The following is a 23,063-nucleotide window of genomic DNA, read 5'->3' on the forward strand; positions in this document are numbered from 1 at the left end:
ATACCGGGCACTGTTTATTATTACCATGGTGTTAAAAAAAAAAAAAAATGGTGTTAGGCCCTTTAAATGTAAATGTAACTTAAATGTAGTATTTGTTGACCCATTAACCAATCCATGGAACTGAATCACGAAAAGTTTTAAATTTAAGCTTCGACTTTATTCTGTAGATGCATTTCCATGCATAGGTCTTACAAGATCATGCAACGTAGCTCTTAATTGCAGATTCACTTTTCAAATTTTGACCACTTCATGTGTACCCCTTCTAGTTCTGCAATACCAGGCTTGCAACTTTGACAGCCTAGCCAGATGGTTTTACTGATGAGAGAAGTTAAGTTGGAGGCAGTTTTTAGAGGTAAGAGAGCCGAAGAAAGCATAAGGGAATCAGTGGACGACATGATGAATTTATTACTAGGAAGAACCTGTTGAAACCTAATGCCGTCTGTTCGATTCCGACTCAGCGACCCTGTAGGAGAGAGTAGAACTGCCCCATAGGGTTTTTAAGGGGCTGCTAGTAGTTTTTTTTTTAGTAGTAGATTCGAACTGCTGAGGTTTTGGTTAGCAGCTTAAGTTCTTAACCACTGTGCCACCAGGGCTCCGTGAAGAAGGGGTATGAAGAAGGAAAGCTAATATGTATATATTTTAAACTTCAAACAGGAGTTGTTTGGATGAATAATTACCAGAAATGATGAGCAAATATTAGGAGATATTAAAGCGTCTATCTAAATAGATTAAGACAAAGACTAGCAAAAATGAAAAACTGCAAAAGAGGCGAAGTGGAAAATTTGTTGCTAGAACTTGGCCATTCATTTCAGAGGTGTTGAGAGCAGGGAGTGCGGAGGTTCTGTTAAAAAGGACCTGTAGTCCCTGTGTCCATCATTTTATCTGAGTCATTCAGTCTCTGGTTTCATTCTTTTTAGCCCAAACATTCCCAATATAAAAGTATTGCTCCTTTTGGAATCCTATTTCATTTTAAGTCTGTGTGAAGTAACATTTCTTGCTTTTGATTGCTGGGGCAGAAACTTTAAATGTTAAGGAACCCTGTTCTTAATAAAGGAAAAAAAAGAATTATTTAAAATTTCATTTCCTTTTGTGTACTTTTCCTATATCTTCTTTTCTCATGTTGCATAAAATGCCAGTGGTGCTTTTGACATTTTTGCATGTATTTAATTTGAGTAGCTTCACTGCGTGTGGAATAATTTCATTGAGATTTGATGTAAGCAGTTTGGTGTGGAATTGTTTAATGTATAATCTTTTTCTGACTTCCATTAGCAGTGGGCAAGCAAGAACACTTTCCTTCTCTTTTCTAAAATGCCTGTGGTTAAAAAAAAGTGTATCTTATTTCAGGCCATAAGTTGGTTTGCAGACATTGTCTACAGATGTGTCTTTTGATGGAAATATTTGTAATTACCTGAACAGCAGTTGAGGGGGAGAAACTCCCAATTGATTTTTTTTTTTTTAAAGAAGATTACTTTATTTCTCTAATTAAAAAGAAATTTGTCCTAATTGTAGAAAACTTGGAAGAATTAGTAAAGCAAAAAAGAAAAATAAAACTCATGATTTTATTACCTAGACTTGACCGATGTTAACTGGACTCTTCTCCTTGCGTGTCTGGGTGTGTATTGAAAGAAATCATACATAGTATATTATTGTGCAGCCATTTTATTCAGTTGACTGTGTACTACACACATTTTCCCATGTAATTAGGTATTCTTTTGTATATTCTTGTAGTGTATTTGCTAAGAAGGAGTCCCTGTTTGGTGCAAGTGATTAAGCGCTGAACTATTAGCTGAAAAGTTGGTGGTTGGAACCTACCCAGCGGTGCCTTGGACAGGCCAGGCAATCTGCTTTTGAAACATCACAACCTTGAAAACCCTATGGAGCAGTTTTACTCAACACACGGGGGGTTGCCATGAGTTGGAATCAACTCAGTGGTAACTAACAACAGTATTCGCTAAGAACAGACTGTCCAGCCAGACTGCTTGAACTTGACTTTTTGCTCAGCTGCTTATTAGCTGTGTGACCTTTGGCAAATTAATTAATTTCTCTGTGCTCATTTTACTCATTTGGGAAGTAAGATCATAGTATCTGCCTCATAGGGTTATTGAGGATATTAAAGTGAGTTAATCTATACAGAACACTTAGATCAGTACATAGCCAATAGTACTCAGCAAGTGTTAGCTATTAGTCATTAGTATTAGTTGTTTTACAACCTAAACTTTGATGATTGCCTAATATTTCATCGTATAAATATATAATTTTCTTAAACCCCCTCCAGCTCATCATTTGTACTGTTTCATAGTTTTGCTGTTATAAATACTGCTTTTGGGAACATCCTGGTGCGTATAGTGTCGTATGCATCTCTGGTTATTTCCTTCTGATTAACTAAGTAGAATTTCTGGATCAAAGGGTGGCATAGTGTCAAGCCTTTTTTTTTTTTTGCCCTCTGAAAGAGGTTGTACAAATCTATACTTCCTTCAGTGGTTCATGAGAGTGTTTGCTTTCTCTGCAGTAGCTTTTATCTTTCTTTTGAATATTTGGAAGTTTCTTGGGCAAAAATGGGCATAAGTTGAAGTTTTGTGGCTTGCAGCATATCTAAACCGTTCGTTCTTTGTCTTAGTCACTCAAGGAGAATATTGAGCACAGAGATGTGAGCAGCCTTTCAGCCAGCAGCAGTTTCTCCATTCATTCCACCTACCCTAGTGTCATACCAGGGCCATTTCTGACTTAGCTCTCAGTGTGCCTGTGTGGTGGATTATGCATATAGTTAAAAAGTCGGATTCTACCCTGGAATCATCTAGCTCTGCACCAAAAGCAGCTGTTTATTAATAACTGTTTGCATCAAGGAGTGACAAGCATCAGTCTAGATGCTTGAGCGGAAAGCAGTAGAAAACCCAGGGCACCTGGTTTAAACAGTAAACAAAGTTTATTCCTATGACAGTAATTCCATGGACAGGGAAGATTCCGAGTTGGTAAATGCAGAGGCTCGGCATTATCATCAAAGGGCTAACTGTCTTCCGTTGAGCTCTGATTGGCTGCTATTGTGTTTGCAAGGCACTGGCTCAATTTCATGCATCACATCTAGGTGGGACCAGCAGGAGAGCAGGGTTTGTGTTAGTCATCGAGTGCTGCTATAAGAGAAATCCCACAAGTGGATGGCTTTAACAAAAAGAAATTTATTTCCTCACAGTAAAATAGGCTAAAAGTCTGAATTCACGGTACCATCTCCAGGAGAAGGCTTTCTGTGTTTGTCAGCCTTCTCATCAATCTTCCCACGGACTAGGAGCTTCTCTGCATAGGGACCCCGGGTCCAAAGGATGTGCTCTGCTCCCCTTGCCTCTTTCTTGGTGATATGAGGTCCCCCTGTCTCTGCTCGCTTCTTCTCTCTTTCGTATCTCAAGACATTGCCACAAGACACAATCTGACCTTGTAGGCTGAGTCCTGCCTCACTAACACAACTGCCACCCATCCTCCCTCATTAACATCATAGAGGCAGGATTTACAACATATAGGAAAATCACACAATCATGGCCCAGCCCAACTGATACATACATTTTTGAGGGGACATAATTCAATCCATGACAGGGCTCTTGGTCTTTCTTTTTTAAAATTGCTTTTATTAAATAATGGATAGAATATAAAATATATTTAGGATATATATATATATATATATATAATGAATCAAAAGTAATGATAAAATGAATACTCTCATACCACAAACCTAGTTTTTCTTTTTTATTAATTAATTGTCATTCCCTGTAACTTTGAAGACCCTTGGTGCCCCGCCTCATCTCATTCCCTCTCCTTTCTTTCAGAGGTAACCACTCTCCTGACTTAGGTAGTTTTAGGAATTCCTTGCTTTTCTGTGTTTTCTTTTATATGTTTATATGTCCTTATGACGTATCTGTTGTTTTCTCAAGCACTATTTTGTTTAGATTTGCATGCTTTTGAATTTAATGTAAATTGGGTCATAGGTTTTGGGGATTTTTTTTTTCCCTTAACATTGTGTTCTGTGGTTATGCGTCGTTGTAATTTGCTCATTTTTTAGTATAATTTACATACTATAAAATCTACTTGTTTTATGTATAAAATCCAGTGATTTTCAGTGTACTCGAAGAGTTGTATAGCCACCACCACATTATAATTTTAGAAAACTTCTGCTCCCCTCACCTCTCGGAAAAGAAACCTTGTGCCTGTTTGAAGCCACCCTCCATTCCCACCCCTGCCAACCAACAAACCAACCCAGTGCCGTCAAGTGGATTCCGACTCACAGTGACCGTAGAGGGCAGAGTAGAACTGCCCCACAGAGTTTCCAAGGAGCACCCGGGGGACTCGAACTGCCGACTCTTTGTTTAGTAGCCGTAGCACTTAACCACTGTGCTACCAGGGTTCCCATTCCCACCCAGCCCTAACCAGAAACCAAACCTGTTGCCGTGGTGTCGACTCTGACTCCTAGCAGCTCTACGGGACGGAATAGAACTGCCCCCAGGGTTTCAGGGAGCCTCAGGCAATCCACCGCTAACGGACTTTCTGTCTCTTCTGCCTTTTCTTAACCGTTTCGTATAAATCAGTTAGCAACGTATAACCTTTTGTTCTATCTTTTTTCACTCAGCATAGTGTTTTCAAGGTTCATCCATGTTGTAGCAAGTATCAGAACTTCATTGCTTTTTATGGATGAATAATATTCCGTTGTATGTATATACCACCCACATTTCGTTATCCAGTCATCTATCGTGGACACTTGGGGTGCTCTCACTTTTTGGCTATGAACATTCATGTTTACGTATTTGTTTGAGTACCTGTTGTAATTCTTTTGAGTGTATACCAAGGAGTAGAATTGTTGAGTCATATGGTAATTCAGTGTTTAACTTTTTGAGGAAACCATTGTACTGTACTAGCTGCTACACTCTATTGTTACCTGCTAACCTTACCAACCTGGTAAACCTGGTGAACCTTGGTGGCGTAGTGGTTAAGTGCTACGGCTGCTAACCTAGAGGTTGGCAGTTCAAATACGCCAGGCGCTCCTTGGAAACTCTGTGGGGCAGTTCTTCTCTGTCCTATAGGGTCGCTATGAGTCAGAACCGACTTGATGGCAACGAGTTTGGTTTTTTGGGGTTTTAACCTTACCAACATTCAATAAAGATGTTGGTGTCACTCTATGTTCTGCCATTATTTTTTGTTTTCCATTCACATGAGATGACTTATCTACCCTGTCTGTATCTTATCTCTGCATCTTTAGTTTCTCTACCTCTTCCTCCATTTAGCTATCCACTCTTTTGATTCCGCCTGGAACTGCTCTACCTCTGACATCATCAGTTCATTTATTCCTTTGTTTTCTTTTACTATAATCCTTTCAGATAGTTTGGCAACATTTTTTTATTATATCTGTGCTTTTACTTACGAAGGATCTTTAGTTCTCTTGATCCCACAGCTTTCTCTCATACTCTTCTTGTCTCAACTTTCTTCCTTGTTGACTGCATACTCCAAAGTCCATAAAGTTGATTCCTGCCTTGTCTGAGACCCTCAATTTTTTTGCCCCATTCCCTTCCTGAGATATGAATGAAGCCTGTCATTCAGAATTGAAGGTCTTCCTCTGTGTACTTTTTAAGCGCTAAGCAGGAAAAGAAAGAAGTATTAGCAAAATACAAGGAAAAAAGGAACCATGAGTGAAAGCCAACAAAAATAGCAGAAAACAGAATTAGATACCTTCAAATATTATAATTATCAGAAACAGTATGGTATATTAATATGTTGAAAGTATGCATAAAAATTAAGAGCCTTTTAAAATTTACCAAACAGATTTGAAAAGGGCCAAATAAAATTCCTAGGGATGAAAAATATAACTAAAAATTAAAAAACTTGATATGTGGGTTTAAAGGTAGTTAGAAATAACCAAAGCAGGTGTGTGACCTTAAAGATAGATTTAAAGGATTATTTTGAAGGCAGTAGAGAATCCGCCAGGCGCTCCTTGGAAACTCTATGGGGCAGTTCTACTCTGTCCTATAGGGTCGCTATGAGTCGGGATCGACTCGACGGCACTAGGTTTTTACTGGGTTATTTTAGAGATAAACAAAGCGATAGAAAATATGAATGGTTTTTAGTCCTTACTACCTGATCATTTTGCTTCTTTTAACACTGACCATTCCTTTCTTCAGCTTTTTGCCTCTTTTGGCTTTTAGGACACGTTCTCTCTTTTTACCCCCTGTCATCTCCTTTTTCTTTTTGTCCTTTCAATGTTTGTGTCCTTGAGTGTTTTTACTTGTATTTTGTCCACAACAACATTGCAAGTAGAAAAGCACATTTCTTATCAGCGTTTAGGTAGAATTATACGGAATTCCATTCTGATAGCCCCATCGTAAGTCGGTTCTGACGTAAGTCGCATACCTCTTTTTTTTTTTTAGTTTTCATAGCCTGCTATAGGGCAATATTTTGAACAGTGAATCATAACATTGAACATTTGTGAGTGAACATCTGAGAATGATAACATCATCCAGTGTGCTGCAACGCTGTATGTAGTACATATTACCAATGAGGAGATGTACCAAAAAACACCAAAAACCAGTCTTAAGTGTGGTTCGTAACTTGAATACGTCGTGAGTCAGGGACTACCTATATCTATATATATGAAGGTGCACACAGCTATTAATGCTATATGTACTCTTTTCTTCTTATTCATCGCGTGTGGTCGATTTCAGTGGCTTTTAAACTAGCACTATGTGTACTTAAGACCAAAATTTTTTATTGTTGCCCAAATTTTCTGCCTGAGTTCCAGATCTATAGATGCATCTGCAACTGGGGATTCCCACTAGGTGCTCTGGGGAGTCCCACTAGGTGCTCTTCAATTTCAGACTGAGCTTTACCCAGGTGTGCTCTGTATTTCTCCCTGCAAAACTTGTTCTATTCTTGCATTCGTTTCCGTGACTGGCCTGATCCCTCACGTATGTGTCATTTTTCACATCTGTCTTTCTCGTCAGTCAGTTACGAAAAGCTGTCTATTTTTACCATCTTTTATTATCTCTTGTATTTTCCCTTCTTTTTATCTCCATGGTTACTGTCTTAGTTCAGGACATCATCATTTCTTGTCTGAATTACTGTATTAGTGTGATTGATGGCCTCTGTTTTCTGTCTTGTTTTTCTAACCCATATTTCACATTGCCATTCTAAAATTCCCATCTGATCCTTTTACACTCTTCTGCTTAAAATCCTTCAGTGGATCTTCATTGTCTCCTGGATAAAATCTAAGCTCTTTAGAAGAACATACATGACTCTTTGTAGTCTGACTTTTTCTTGCCTGTACGACCTATGTCTTGCTATTTCTTTTTACTTTAGCCATGTGATGTTATTTGCTTTTTCTGTAGTGGGCCGTTTACCTTTATATACCCTTCCTCTATCGCCTGAAATATCTTCTCCCTGCCCTCCATCTACTGGTTCTGCCTTTGTTTGGTTAACTTACTTATCTTCCTTGATTCACTTTCTTCTAGAAAGTTTTCATAATTTATGTATCCCACCCACGTAGTTGCATTAGTATAGCACTTTCTGTTTTATGCCTGTGTGTGTGTTTATTTATTTTTCTTTTCTTATAGAGTGGTCTTTAGGGCAGTGACTTTGTCTTTTCAGCTTTGTATTTCACACCCATCGTGGTACCTTGTATAAAGCTGACACTCAATAATAAATAAAGATGTTAAAGTGAAGATTTAGAAATACCAATAATCATACTTTTTATCTTGCTTGTCTAAGTTTAGGGAGAGTGATAGTGAAATGTTAGAGAAAAGCATTAAGAAACGGAATTAAGCCAGAAAAGCAAGCATGCGCTTTCATGTATGTAGATAATTCTAACTCAGCACTGATATGAAGTGTGTTTTGAATTGCTTTATTACTCTCAAGTTTTCTTACAGCCAGTGGCATGACCTGGTCTAATAGAGAAGACCCATTTTTAATAAATTCTCATGAATATCGGGACACAATACATAAAAAACTTCTATAACAACTTAATTTCCAAATGGTTTTAAGTCTGTTTTATAGACATATTTTTTATACTAGTATTTTTTTTTTATTATTATTATTAGGCTTTTAGTAACTTCTTTGGATAAAACTGGGAAGTTATTTACACGAGGCATGACTCTGGACCGGTTATTAGTATCTGTGATCAAGTCACATCACTGTGAGAATGATAAGGTGGTAAATGTGGGGGATGACATAGAGTGAGAAGATGACATAGCTGTACAGTCATGTGCCACATAACGTACGTTCAGGCAACGATCAGCTGCATATGTGTCCATGGTCACATAAGGTCAAAAGTCCAGATCAAAGAATGGGACGTAGTGGATGTAACCAGACTTAGTGAACGCAACACCTTCCTGCATACAACACGTGTATCTCATGTCGCCTGTATACAAAGTGATTACGCTGCCAGGTGCCCATTTGTTATTATGAACCATTGTACACTCCTTGTATTTTTAACATAATAGACTGTACGGTGGTTGGTTCGTAACTGTGGATTGTATGTAAGTTGTACGTTCGTAATCTGGGGAGTGCCTACATATAGTATGTGTTCCCACAATGTCCAAATCGTGTAATGTCCTGTTTCACAGAATGTATTGTGGATGTTAAGTGATAGACACATGACTGTATATGTGGAGGTGTAATACTAAATATTGATGGAAGAGGCTTACCTTACGATTCGATGATTTGTTATCTAGCTTCGTGGTTGATAAGTTTTTGTTGGACATCCCAAGTGGTATCCACATCTTGTACACATACTGTCTCTCTACTTTCTATCACCCACACATATTTATACATATAAGTTTTATATGTCACAGAAAACAGGGAAAGAATGTTGGTATGAAAAACTCATACATTTAGCTTTAAAATTGATTACTGTGATTAGGAAAAAATAGATTCAATATAATTTTTGAATATGATTTTTTTTTTCTTTTAAGGCATTTTGTTGTAATAGATGCTTCTGTGGGAAATAACTGCACAAAATGAGTTCTTCTCCTCTTCTAGAAAGAAAATTTGAAAGAAGAACTAAGTACCATTCTTTCTCTTTTCTGTTTCCAAAGAGCCAAACTAACCTCAGATGCAGAAAAGGAATCAGTGATGATGTTTGGACGGAATCTTCGCCAGCTCCTTTTAACAAGTCCTGTTCCAGGGCGCACCTTGATGGGAGTGGATCCTGGTTATAAACATGGTTGCAAGTTAGCTATAATTTCTCCTACCAGTAAGCAGTCTTTCACCTTTTTATATAAAAGTTTGTTCGATTGATCATAAGTTTCACTTTATATATTTCATATGGATGTGGAAATAATGTTTATTCTCAAGGATTAGAATTTTTGTTTTGCATACAGGGCTATGGGAACAAGAGAATCAAACTTCATATTTCTCTTATTGTTGATCAAAACCATCAACATGCTACCATCATGTGTGGCACAGTGGAAACATGAGGATTAAGTGAGCCTAGATTTTTTTTTTTAGACTTTAGAAGCCTTTTACTCTATTGGTCCCCCATCCACTTCTACTTATCATTGTGATAATTCCGTATATATTTTAAATATCATAAGACATTTTTGTTGTTTTGTGCAGTCAGTATTTATTCTTACTTACCCATATATTTACCCTTTTTTTTTTTTATAACTTTTATTAAGCTTCAAGTGAACGTTTACAAATCCAATCAGTCTGTCACATATAAGTTTACATACATCTCACTCCCTACTCCCACTTGCTCTTCCCGTCTTGAGTCAGCGCTTTCAGTCTCTCCTTTCTTGACAATTTTGCCGGCTTCCCTCTCTCTCTATCCTCCCATCCCCCCTCCAGACAAGAGTTGCCAACACAATCTCAAGTGTCCACCTGATATAATTAGCTCACTCTTCATCAGCGTCTCTCTCCCACCCGCTGACCAGTCCCTTTCATGTCTGATGAGTTGTCTTCGGGGATGTTTCCTGTCCTGTGCCAACAGAAGGTCTGGGGACCATGGCCGCCGGGATTCTTCTAGTCTCAGTCAGACCATTGAGTTTGGTCTTTTCATGAGAATTTGGGGTCTGTATCCCACTGATCTCCTGCTCCCTCAGGGGTCTCTGCTGTGCTCCCTGTCAGGGCAGTCATCGATTGTGGCCGGGCACCACCTAGTTCTTCTGGTCTCAGGATGATGTAGGTCTCTGGTTCATGTGGCCCTTTCTGTCTCTTGGGCTCTTAGTTGTCGTGTGGCCTTGGTGTTCTTCATTTTCCTTTGCTCCAGGTTGGTTGAGACCAATTGATGCATCTTAGATGGCCGCTTGTTAGCATTTAAGACCCCAGACGCCACATTTCAAAGTGGGATGCAGAATGATTTCATAATAGAATTATTTTGCCAATTGACTTAGAAGTCCCCACAAACCATGTTCCGCAGACCCCGATATTTACCCTTTTTGTTACTCTTCATTTCTTTCTACATTTCTGTTTCAGCTGAGATAATTTTCTTTTTGCCTGAAGAACTCCATTGCTTCTCTGTTCCCCCTCCTTCTTCCTGCACAAATGCTGACACCATGGAGGCCTGTAGATCTTAGATTAAATGGCCAAGGGGATACATGCCTGGGAAACTCCCCCTAAAACAGACTGAAGAGGAGGTGTGTGTGTCTGTAACTGTCAGCGCAGTGTCCCCGTCTGCTGATTTTGGGGGCTTTGTGGGGATGTTCTGTTGCCTTTGTTGCAGACGTAATCATGTGGTTTTCCTTATTAGATTGTCCCTGTCAGTTCGATATCAAAGTTATATCATCATATAATGAGTTGGGATTTTTTCCACCCTTTTCTGAAAAAGTTATGCAAGATTAGAATGATATTTTTCTTGACTTGTTTTATAGTTTACCTACAAAACTCTCTGGGGCTGGTATCTTTTTAGGGAAATTGAGGTTTTTTGGGGGGTGGGAGTCAGGGAGTTGATTTTTAACAATTACTATAGTTATTATATTGATTATAGGATAATTCTTAAAATTTTTATTCTTCTTTAGTCTGTTTTAAGTAAATAAGAGATTTCAAGCAATTTATCCGCTTGAACACTTAATCTAAATTCTTATAATGTTGCCATGAAGTTGTTGATACTATTTTCTGTCCTTTTTTTTCCTCTGCCAAATGTCTAGTTATATCCCTTTTTCATGTCTAATATTGTTTGTATGTGCCTTCCATATGTGCCTTCTTCATTGGTATTGCTGAAAGGATGTTGTTCTTATAAGAGTTTTCAAAGAATTAACTAACTTGTCAATCCTTTCTTTTGCATGATTTTTTCTATTTCATTAATTTCTACTTTTAACTTTCTCATTTTCTTCCTCCTGCTTTGGGATTATTCTCTTGTTCTTTCCCTCACTTTTTAAATTGGTCACTTAGCTCATTCATTTACATTCTTTCAGGTGGGTGCCCTCAAATTATTATTATTTTTTTTTTTTACTTAAGTATGGTATGATACAGAAAGGCTAACAATTCATATATATGCAGCTCAAAGAATTACCATAAGGTGAACAAACTCATATATCGGTTACTCAGATCAAGAAAGACTATCACAACAGTATCTCATCTGTAATAACTACTCAGTAAATGTTAGCTTTTATTATTATTAATGTTAGATGTTATTAAGTACTTTTTCTCTTTTAGTTATCATGGCTTGTTATCCAGCTAGTCGTGGTTTATGTAGCAAAGCAGAGTCCTTGTGACTTTGAATATAACGAAATTTCAGAGTGCTTAGGGAGAATCTGATTTAGTGAACATGAAATGATTCAGACTGTATTTAAATAGACAGTTAAACCAGTCTCCTTTGCTGTTAAAACTTGTCTAGTCAAATCATTGCTGTGCTATGTTTTGTGAAATTTCTTATGAAGTACCTTATTCTTTTCATTTTTTCTAAGGTCAGATACTTCATACTGATGTAGTCTACTTGCATTCTGGACAAGGCTTCCGAGAGGCAGAGAAAATAAAGAGGCTTTTACTGAATTTCAGGTATGAAAAGGAACAAGCTTTTGTGTTCCTCTGTGGCCCAGCCAATCAGAGAGACCTTTGAAGGCCTTGGCTTGGAGGGAGGGATTAAGAGAAGTGCCTTGGTGAGGGAGATGGCACCTTGTAAAACACTGCTGGGGTGAACTGCTGGAGCACTCTACCCATGGACATTCCAGAGGAATGCCACTCCCTTTCTCTGCCACCATCACTAAACAAGGTGGAAATAGGAGGTTCCTCTCCTTCCTCCACCATGGATCTGAGGAATGGATGTAGTAGTTAGAATTTTCAGAAATTATTTGACAGCATGTCATGTAATTCAGTCATAATGTCTTTAATATGGCTTAGAATACTCCAGAGTTTACATACCCATATCTAATTTTGGTTCCTTCTAGATGGGAAGAAAGCTAACTGTTCTTTAGATTGTGGGACAGTAAAATATGTCTCTACTGTCTCCTATATCAAATATAGAGGTTTTACCATATTCTATGTAAGTCTGGGGTCCACTTATGAAACAATGGAGAGGCTGCTTTGACACATGAAAGAATAAGAGCATCTTGTAGTAGTATCTGTGTATTCTGTACATTTTCTGTTGGTTGATTTCAAAACGACTTGAGCTCATCCAGTTTCTCCTCGTGTTTCTCCCTTGTAGTTGCAGCACAGTGGTGATTGGAAATGGCACCGCCTGCCGGGAAACAGAAGCTTACTTTGCTGACCTGATAATGAAAAATTACTTTGCGCCACTGGATGTTGTTTACTGGTAAGGATGTTAGGAACGTCTGTTTTCTTGTGAGGCACGGGAGCTTTTAATGTTCCTTCTGAGGTGAATTCTCCCTTCTCTTTTTAAGATACGCGTCTTGTTTGTCTCTAGACCATTCCTTGCTGTTTAGGAGAGCTTTGAGGGCTAATGGAAAGTATCTGACTCTTGGAGAACTTTGAGGTAGAATGATTAGTGCAGCACAGTGTCCTGAAACCTCTCACAGAAGCAGCAAGTTAATGCTTACTTAGTGTCCTGGGATTTTCCAGGCTGTACATTGTGTGAGGGCTCCAGGTGACTGTTGGCTAAGAAGAAAAATGATGTACCGGGTTAGCTAACAGCTATGTGTGGATAATTTAGCCTTCTTCCAATGATTTGATACCTATGAATCAAATCATTGAGAGTCAAGGTAAATGTTAAGAATTAAAAGTATTCTGTGGTGGCTTTCCCATTTGTCTCTTGATAACAATCTTTCCTTTCGTATAGATGCACAGATAACTTCAGAATAACTTGGATTAGCGTGATCCCATTCCTCCAGCCCTGTCCCCCAAACAGTAGTTCTGCTTTCGTTTACCATCATTTCTGCACTTTCCTTTTGGACCCGAAAAAGCCAAGCCTGCCCTTTCCGACCTACAGCAGAATCTTGAGTCCTAAAGGTTTTAATTCTAGGATTATTGTTGTTGTTATCTGCTGTCAAGTTAGCCCCTGACTAATGGCAACCCCATGTACAATGGAACAAAATGCTGCCCTGTCCTACACCATCTCCATGATTGGTTGAGGTTCAGACCATTGTGCTCAATAGAGTTTTCATTGGTTGATTTTCCGAAGTAGATTGCCAGGCCTTTCTTCCTAGTCTGTTTTAGTCTGGAAGCTCTGCTGAAACCTGTTCAGCATCACAGCAACACACAGGCCTCCACTGACAGACAGGTGGTGGCTGCGCATGAGGTGTGTTGGCTGGGAATCAAACCAGGGTCTCCTGCGTGGGAGGCGAGCGTTCTACCACTGAACCACTGCCGCCCCCCTAATTCTAGGATAGGGTAGTTATAATAGCTGATATCCAAGGGGAAGTACTGCAGAGCTTGTTGAGAAATCTGATAACTTAAGAATATTCAACTGATGAGTAGATTACTGACAGGAAAAACAAAACACCAACATAAGAAGAAGGGGACAAGTATTTAGTGTCAGATTTTGTGTGCCAAGAGTGTAATCAAGGTAAGTCAGGGAAATAAGCTCAGGGTGACCAGAGAGGATGAGGTCAAAGTCAGAGACAAACTGTAGGCGCCATGGGATCATGGTTCCAGAAGAAACACTCTGAGTCTGCCTTAGCTTTTCTCTTTCCCCCAAGCGAGCCTGAAGAATACTCTGGGAACTGCAGACATGTACTCAGTCCTCTTGAGAACCTAATACAGGACCTGACATAGTTGATGCAGTTTGTATCAAGCTACTTCTCTGATTTTTTAAATTTGTTCACATTGATTTGATTTAACTATCTTGGCTATATTTGTGATTATAAATAGACCTTTCAAATTATTTAGTAGTAAAAGCTTCTTGAATTTCATCTGAATTTGCTTATAGAGTATGTATTCATTGAACTTTAGCCAGTGTATTGTAGGAGAAAAAGAACGAGCTTTAGAGTCAGGCAAATCTCGGTTCATCTTTTGTTTTACTAGCCACTTACTAGCTGTGCAGTTTTGGAAGAGTTTCTTAGTGTCACTAAGCTTCACTTTCCTTCGTCTTTCAAATGAGGAAAATAATACTTAGAGGATTTTTAGGAATATTAAAAGTGAAAGAACATATGTTAAGACTAAACATGAAAGCTTCAATAAATGATATGTTTGTGCTTGTGAATATGCAGGTTTGTTTATATATATTTATGTTTATAATACATATCTATTTTATTTATATTTATATAATGTATAAGTAATACAATAATGTTAAAATATATAACCAATATACAGTTGACTAATAACTTATGTTAATGATATAATATTTAAGTATATGTTTAATTATATATACTTTATACGTACATAAAATTATTCTGAAATTAGGTAGAGACAGTGTTCTTGGGTAGGTTTGATAAAACAGCCTAAAGTTCATTTTTCACCCCTGGACAATAGGGGTAGTAATAATATCATCCTCACAAGTATAAGGTAGTGAAATCTGTGTCGGTCATGTTACTATGAGGTGGTCTGTCTTATGAATGGGTAGGGATGAGATACCATTTTAATTAAACCTCATGATAGGTGCTATGGTATAAGAAAGTAGGTGGGCCCTGGAGACGGAACTGGGTTCTGGCTCAGCCAACTACCTCTGTGATGACTGGCCACAAGTTTTTAAAACCTCTTTTAGCTTCAGGTTTTTTTTAATCTGTGGGAACATTGACCTGTTAGTGTCACCGTGACGATTTGAAATAGAATTTGTTAGATACCTTCTGTTTTTCAAGGTTGTTTTGCAGTAAATATTTTAGTTGCGAGCCAATTTTTGAGATGACGTACATCTTATCTGGAGCTCCTATTAGACATAATACAGTGGTTGAGGGGGAAAATATGGTTGTTTCATCTCAGTTGGGATGTTGGGAATAAATACTTTGAAAATAAATTTCAGTTGTCCAAGAAAATGTTACTACTTTTAGTTTTTAAGGTTTCTACAAAGCAGTGTAAGATTTTAATTGAACTTTAAGGTAAAAAAAGAGGGTGTACAGTAAGCAGTCCCTCTCCCCACAGTTGTCCCTCGTTAGCAACCATGGGTAGCTCTTTCTGTGCATTATTCTGAGATCATGATATCCATACATAAGGATGTATTTCTGCTAAAGCCATGTAATTTTTTTCTCTTTTGATGTATTAATAAGGTGAATTGGAGTAATAGATTTCCGATAACCGAACCATCTTTGCAGTTCTGATATTAACCCCTCTTTGTCATAGTGTGGTATTCTTTCAATGTGTGCTGGAGTCGGTTTCCTAGTATTATGTGTTCGTGAAGTCCTTAAATAATGCAAATGTCTAATCAATTCAAAGGACGTGCTTTAAGAAAATCATGTTTTACTTCATTTTGTTATCATTTTGCCACTTCAGAGTGCTTTTGGGAGGAAGCCGCGTTGTCTCCTCCATCATTTTGATTGTAAACCATGTTTTAATTGAAATTTCCATGTTTCTCTTTTTAGCACCTCCTGAACAGATAATCTAATATGCATTCCTATAATCTTATCAGCCACTCATCCTGAAAAACCTTTCCCTGACGTAACCACCAGTAGGTTCCCTTTTGTCTTCCTTCCAGCGTACTTTTTGCTTTGCCATACCTGCCGATAGGTGAACGTATGCCATGACTTATCTTTTAACTCATAGATGCCACGCACGCTGATCTACCCATCCAGCTTTCCTCTGACCTGTTTCTCTCCCTGCTTTTAAAATGCTTCCCAAACTCTGACTCTTACTATAGGAGCAGTCACTGAAAACTGCAAATCCTAATTACCAAAGGAGGAAAAAAAACCTTTGGATTAAGTTGCCGAGTGTAGCTATGCTGTAACTTAGTCACATGTTGTTAAAGCTGGAAATGTGTGTAAAAAGAATTCTGCAGTATTACATGGTGTTTTGTTTAACATATGTATGAGAAATGATTGGCTGTTTTCAGCCCTCTGACACATGTAGGCACTCATTTTTTGAATGTCTGAATGTTTGTTTCCCGTCATGTTAAATGATACCACTTGATTATTTTCTGGGTTTTTTTTACTCTTTAAAAAATAGACTGTTTTTTAGAGTACTTCTAGATTTATGATACTACTACACAGGAAGTACAAGGAACAAATCCCATGAGGTGTTTTGTTGTACTTAAGCAGGCTCAGTAGCTTTTTTTTTGAAATTATATTTCTCACACAACTTTTGGTAATTTAACTTTTTAGGTGAATTACTTATTGACAGCAGTTATAATAATCGACTGTGCAACCCTACCCTTAAACAGTGCAATTTTTCCATTACCGTTAGCCCACCTTTTCCCTCTTCTTCCTCCTGGTAACCATCAATAAACTTTTTTCTGTATACATTTGCCTTTTCTTGTCTTTTTATGTAAGTGAGGTCATAGAATATTTGTCCTTTCATGATTGGTTTATTTCACTCAGCGTATTGCCCTTACCGTAGCATATACTAAGACTTCATTTCTCCTATTGGCGAAGTAGTATTCCATTGCATTTATGTACCACGTTGTTTATCCATTTTATGTCTGTACCACATGTTGTTTATCCATTTTATGTAGTTACCACATGTTGTTTATCCATTCATCTGTTGATGGGCATTTAGGTTGGTTCTACCTTTCGGCTATTGTGAATAGTGCTGCAGTGAGTATTAGTGTACAAGTCTCTTTGAGTCTCTGCTTTAAAGTCTTTTGGATATGTATGTGGGAGTGGAATTACTGGGTCATATGGTAGCTCTGTTTTCAGTGTTTGAGGAACCACCACACTGTTGCCCACAATGTGGTATCATTTTGCATTCACACCAGCAATGAATAAAGGTTCAGATTTCCCCACATCTTCACCAATATTTGTTTTTTTTTCTTTTTTTTGTCTTAGCCATCCTAGTGGGAGTGAATGGTGTCTCATTCTGGTTTTGATTTGCATCTCTCTAATGGCTAGTGACTCTGAGCATCTTTTTATGTGTTTGGTGGCCATCTGAATGTCCTCTTCGGTGAAATACCTGTTCAAGTCCTTTGCCCATTTTATGATTGGGTTGTCTTTTTGTTGTTAAGTTTTTGAAGTTATATATATATTTTTGTTATTAGATTCTTGTTAGATACATGGTTTCCAAAGATATTCTCCCAGTCAGTAGCTTGTCTTTTCACTTTTTTGGTAAAGTCTTTTGATGAACAAAAGTTTTAAGTTTTTATGAGGTCCCATTTATTTATTTTGTCTTTTGCAGTTTGTGCTTATTACTATATTAGATAATCCATTGCTGGGCCTGACATCATCACCTCTACTTGTTCTTCCAAGGATTTTATGGTTTTAGTTTGCACATTTTCCATTTTGAATTGGTTTTTGTGTATGGTGTGAGGCATGGATCCTGTTTCATTTTTCTGCAGGTGGAAATCTGGTTTTCCTAGTACGATTTATTGAAGACTTCTCTCCACATAGAATGCTCTGAGCACCCCCGTCAAAAATCAGTTGACTATAGATGTGTGGGTTTATTTCTGGACTGTCAGTTCTGTTTCATTGGTTTATGTTCCTAATGTTATACCAGTACCAGGCTGTTTTGATTACTGTAGCTATATAAAAAGTATGTTTTAAATATATTTTCATATGTTCACTGGTCATTTGTGTTTCTTTTTTCGTGAATGATTGGTGTCCTTATTTTTTTTTTCTTCCTGTTGGAGGTTTTCATCTCATTCATAATGATTTATAAATGTCTTTATATATTAATGATTGATCCTGTATGTCACGATTTTATAAAGTATACAAATAGTTTTCCCTATTTTGTGTTTGCAATTTCAGCTTTATTTCATAGAGAGTTAAATTTTTAATTTTGTCAGCTTTATCAGTCTTTTTCTTTTTGGCTTTTGAGTTTTGTGTTATGCTTGTTTGGGTCTTGAACATTAGAAAGTATTATTGTATTTTTGTAGAAAATATGGACCTCATACATCCAAAAATATCTAGTTTTTGTTTATTTGTTCATTTTTTTAAATCCAAATCTCACTTGGGTTTTTATTTCCCTAACTTTTCTTTAAATCTTGTGACTTTTCCTTTTTAATCCACAAATCTTTGTTACCCATTCAGTTACTTGTATGCCTGCTTTGAAATTTCATTCTCTAAGAAGCCAAAAATTAACTATAGAGAGCCTTAATCAGCTTAGGTTAACGAAATCAGAGACTAGAAGCCTGTTCCCTTCCTTCCTCACCGCATTGCCTTTCCCCTTCTCTTCCTCCTTTTCTTTTATTCCCTTCCTTCTTTACTTCCTTAATTTTCTTGTTTGGTTGTACCATATTTTAGTCATTTCCTGTTGTTTGACAACTGGGTTATTTCCAAACCTTAATATATTTTTAAAGAGCCCTAGTGGTGCAGACAGTTAAGCCCTTGGCTGCTAACCAGAAGCTTGACTGTTCATAGCCACCCAGCAGCTCTGCTGGAGAAAGACCTGGCAATCTGCTTCCACGAAGATTACAGCCAAGAAAATTGTGAGGCAGTTCTGCCCTGTCATATGGGGTTACTGTGAGTCAAAATTAACTCAATGGCACACAGTGTCAATAATAACAAGATATATAGTTAGTTCTAAAACCAGTACTAGACATGATAGGCCATAATTTCAGTTGTTATTTGCTATATTATTTATTACGTATATTTAGTATGGCATTTGTAATGTGCTAAGGAGAAAGGGCATTTCTGCTTTTAAATTTACCGTTGACAATTTAATCTGAAGAGTATTGATATTTTGATAAGAAAACCAAATATCAAATTGTTATTGTTCCTGCTTGCCGTTAGATGGCAACTTTATACTGATTCCTTTGTTTATTCTACTTATAATTTTTGAATCTATAAGGTGATATCTTTCAGTTCCTCAAAATCTTAATCACTGCTCTTCAGATATTGCCTCTATTCCATTTTCTTTCTCTCCTCTCACTTTGAAATTCTAATTATATGTATTTTCACCCTTCTCACTGTATCCTCTAAGTCTTTTAACCTTTCTCTATCTCTTGTCTCTCTGGGCTGTATTTATTTTCTTCAGATCTTTTCTCCTGTTCACTAGCTTTTTTTTTAAACTGTTAAACCTGTTAATTTCAGTTATTATATTTTTCAGCTTCTAGAAGTTCATTGGTTACTTTTTCATCTTTATTGAGAGGTAATTGACGTATAACAAATGGCATGTATTTAAAACCTGCAATTTCATGAGTTTTGACATATGTATACACTCGTGAAACTATCACCACAACCAAGGTAATGAATGTTGTTGTTAGGTGCCACTGAGTGAGTTTCCACTGACAGCAGCCCTATGTGTAACGGAACGAGTGCGCCCGGCCCTATGCCGTCCTCATGATCACGGTTATGCTGGAGTCCATTGTTGGCAGCCACTGTGTTTGTGCATCTTGTTGAGGGGCTTCCTCCATTTCCCTGATGCCTTCATTCAGCATGATGTCCTTCTCCAGGGACTGATCCCTTCTGTAACATGTCCAAAGTATGTGAGATGAAGTCTTGCAATCCTAGCTTCTAAGGAGCATTCTGGCTGTACTTCTTCCAAGACAGATTTGCTCGTTCTTTTGGCAGTCCATGGTATGTTCAATATTCTTTGCCAGCACCGTAATTCAAAGGCATCAATTCTTCTTCAGACTTTCTTATTCATTGCCCGGCTTTCATGCGCATATAAGGCTATTGAAAATGTCCTGGCTTAGGTCAGGCGCACCTTAGTCCTTAAAGTGACATCTTTGCTTTTTAACACTTTAAAGGGGTCTTTTGCAGCAGATTTGCCCAATGCAATGCAATGAAATGAATGTAATAAATATGTTCATTAAAAACCAAACCCACTGCTGTTGAGGCGATTCTGATTCATAGTAACCCCTATAGGACAGAGTAAAACTGCCCCAGAGGGTTTCTAAGACTGCAAATCTTTTCGGATGCAGACTGACACAGCGTTCTCCCGTGAAGTGCCTGGTGAGTTTGAACCACCCACCTTTGGGTTAGCACCTGAGTGCTTTAACCACTGCGCCATCAGGGCTCTTATATATTCACTACTGCCCTCAAATTTCCTCATGCTCCTTCATAAACTGCCTTTTTCTTTCTTGTCCCTCAAGCAACCCCTGATCTGCTTTCTGTCACTCTATTTTGCGTTTTATAGAACTGAATGTAAATGGAATCATGCGGCACGCACTCTTTTGTCTAACTTCTTTCACTCAGTTTACGTGTCCTGAGATTCATTCATGCCGTTGCATGTGTCAGTAGTTCTTTTTGTTACTCAATAGTGTTCCATCATATGTACATACACCATTAGTTTGTTTATTCACCTGGTGACGGCCGTTTGGGCTGTTTCTAGTTTTTGGCTCTTGCATAAAGGTGCAGGAACATCCTTGTGTAAGTCTTTGTGTAGACGTATGCTTTCATTTCTCTTGGGTAAATTAATAACTAGGAGTGGAAAGGCAGTATCATATGGTAACTACATGTTTAACTTTTTAAGAAGCTGCCAAACTCCCAAAGTGATAGTACCATTTTACATTCCTGCCAGCAATGTGTCAGAGTTTCTGCTTCTCTTTATCCTCCTCACTGTTTGGCATGGTCAGTGTTGTTTTTAGTTTAGCCATCCTGGTGGGTGTGTGAGGAGTCCCTGAGTGGTACAGGTAGCCATGCTGGGCTGCCAACTGAAAGGCTGGTGGTTCTAGTCCACCCAGAGGCACCTCGGAAGAAGGACTTGGCAGTTCTACTTCCGAAAAATCAGCCATTGAAAACCCTGTGGAGTACAGTTCTGCTTTGCCACATGGGGTCGCCACGAGTCGGAATTGACTTGATAGCAAGTTTCATTTTTTTTGGTGGCTGTGTGATGATATCTCATTGTGGTTTTAACCTACATTTTCGTGGAGACTAATGATATTGAGCATCTTCATTTGCTTCATTTTCTGTCAGTTTGTGGTTTGTATTTTCTTTTTTTTTTTTAAATATAGTCTTTTAAAGAGCAAGACGTTTTAATTTTGATGAAGGCTAGTTTATCAATTTTTTTTAGTATTGTTCTTGCTTCTCAAGATCAGTGTGATTTTCTTCCGTGTTTTGTTCTAGACGTTTTACAGTTTTAATTCTTACGTTTAGGCATACAATCCATTTAAAGTTAATTTTTATTTATGGTAAGAGGTTCTTTTTTTTGGCATATGACTATTTCAGTTATTTCAATACCATTTGTTGAAAGATTTTCCTTTCCCTTTGAATTACCTTGGCATTTTTGTTGAAAATCAATTGACTGTGTATGTGGGGTCCTATTAGTAGACTCTATTGTGTTTATTTAATTGATGTATATATCTGTCTTTACACTAATACCACCCTGTATTGACTTCTGTAGCTGTATAAGTCACGAGATCAGGGAGTTTAAGTCCTTCGGTTTTGTTCTTCTTTTTTCAAAATCGTTTTGGTTATTCCGTTATTGTTGTTGTCATTTTTGTGTGCCATTGAATCGATTCTGACACCCTGCAGGACAGAGTAGAACGCCCCATAGGGTTTCCAAGGCTGTAATCCTTGTGGGAGCAGATTGCTAGGTCTTTTCTCCCGTGGAGATGCTGGTAGGTTTGAACTATAGACCTTTCAGTTAGCAGCTGAGCACTTAACCATTGTACCATCAGGACTCCTCTTGGCTGTTTTATATTCTAGATTCCTCCATTTCTACATACACTGTAGAGTCGTATTTTCAGTTTTTATGAATGAGACTGCTGGCCTTTTGATTGGGATTAAGTTGAATGTACAAATTGTGGAGAATTGACACATGCAACCATTGAATTTTTAATTGAAGCTATTGGGTTTTTCATTCCTAGAGGTCTTTTTTTTTTTTTTCTCCAAATCTGTTTGATAATTCTTATAGTTTCTTTGTTGTTTCTGAATATGTTTTCAAGCCTATCATTTCCTTAACCACACAAACATTTATTTATTTCACAGTCTGTGTGATAATTCTAGTATCTAAAATCCTTACAAGTCTGTTGTTACTACTGAATCTGCTTTGTGGTACTTTGTTTCCTTTTCTGCTCAGTTAATTTTCGTTGTAAACTCCTGATTTTCATGGAACTTTATCTGTGGGGATTCACGGAGGCTGGATTGTTAGTGAGTTCTTTCAAAGAGGATTTACATTTGCGTCCGGCTAGGTTCCTGGAATCACTACCATTTTGGGATCACTGATATTAAATTCTCAACTTGAGTTTTTTTTCTGACCACCTAGGTAGTGTGAATTTAGGCTGTAAACTAGGGAAATGGCTTATAGTTTCATATTCTCATCAGAGATTCCCCCCGTATCAATCTGTGACAGGATTTGAGATAGTCCATTTTCATTGCAGTCCCCTGGGGCTACAGTATAGTGAGTTTATTTCTGGTTTGCCTTTATTCTCAGGGTTTAACTCTTTGAGATCCCATCCCTATATGTGTGGGGATAACCAGGGGAATCTCTTATTAACAACCATTTTAGGTGTACCATAGGCTTTATCTTCTGTTCCTCTAGTTCTGTGATGCTTTGTGAGACCATGAAGATAGAAAATAAACTTCTGTTGGTTCAGCAAATGAATGAAAAGCTGAAAGTCAGGTTCAGAAGTTCAGGTTCCTGAATTTACTTCATTTTTTAGATTGAGTATTTCTTTTTTAGTCAACTCATTGATACGTTTAAGAAGATGTATTATAGCTGGGATCTTTAGTCTTTTTTAGTAA

The 23,063-nt window shown here is 37.8% G+C and overlaps 1 protein-coding gene across 1 annotated transcript in view; it reads left to right on the forward strand.

Moving 5' to 3' along the window:
• SRBD1 (S1 RNA binding domain 1) overlaps positions 1–23,063 on the forward strand; it is a 235,540-nt gene that overhangs the window by 67,422 nt on the left and 145,055 nt on the right. Inside the window, exons 12-14 of the mRNA XM_010595907.3 lie at positions 9,060–9,217; positions 11,868–11,958; positions 12,605–12,712. Of these exons, the coding sequence (XP_010594209.1) occupies positions 9,060–9,217; positions 11,868–11,958; positions 12,605–12,712 (357 nt within the window). The remainder of the gene's footprint in view (positions 1–9,059; positions 9,218–11,867; positions 11,959–12,604; positions 12,713–23,063) is intronic.

Source organism: Loxodonta africana, chromosome 26, assembly GCF_030014295.1.
Source record: "Loxodonta africana isolate mLoxAfr1 chromosome 26, mLoxAfr1.hap2, whole genome shotgun sequence".
Lineage (NCBI taxonomy): Eukaryota > Metazoa > Chordata > Mammalia > Proboscidea > Elephantidae > Loxodonta > Loxodonta africana.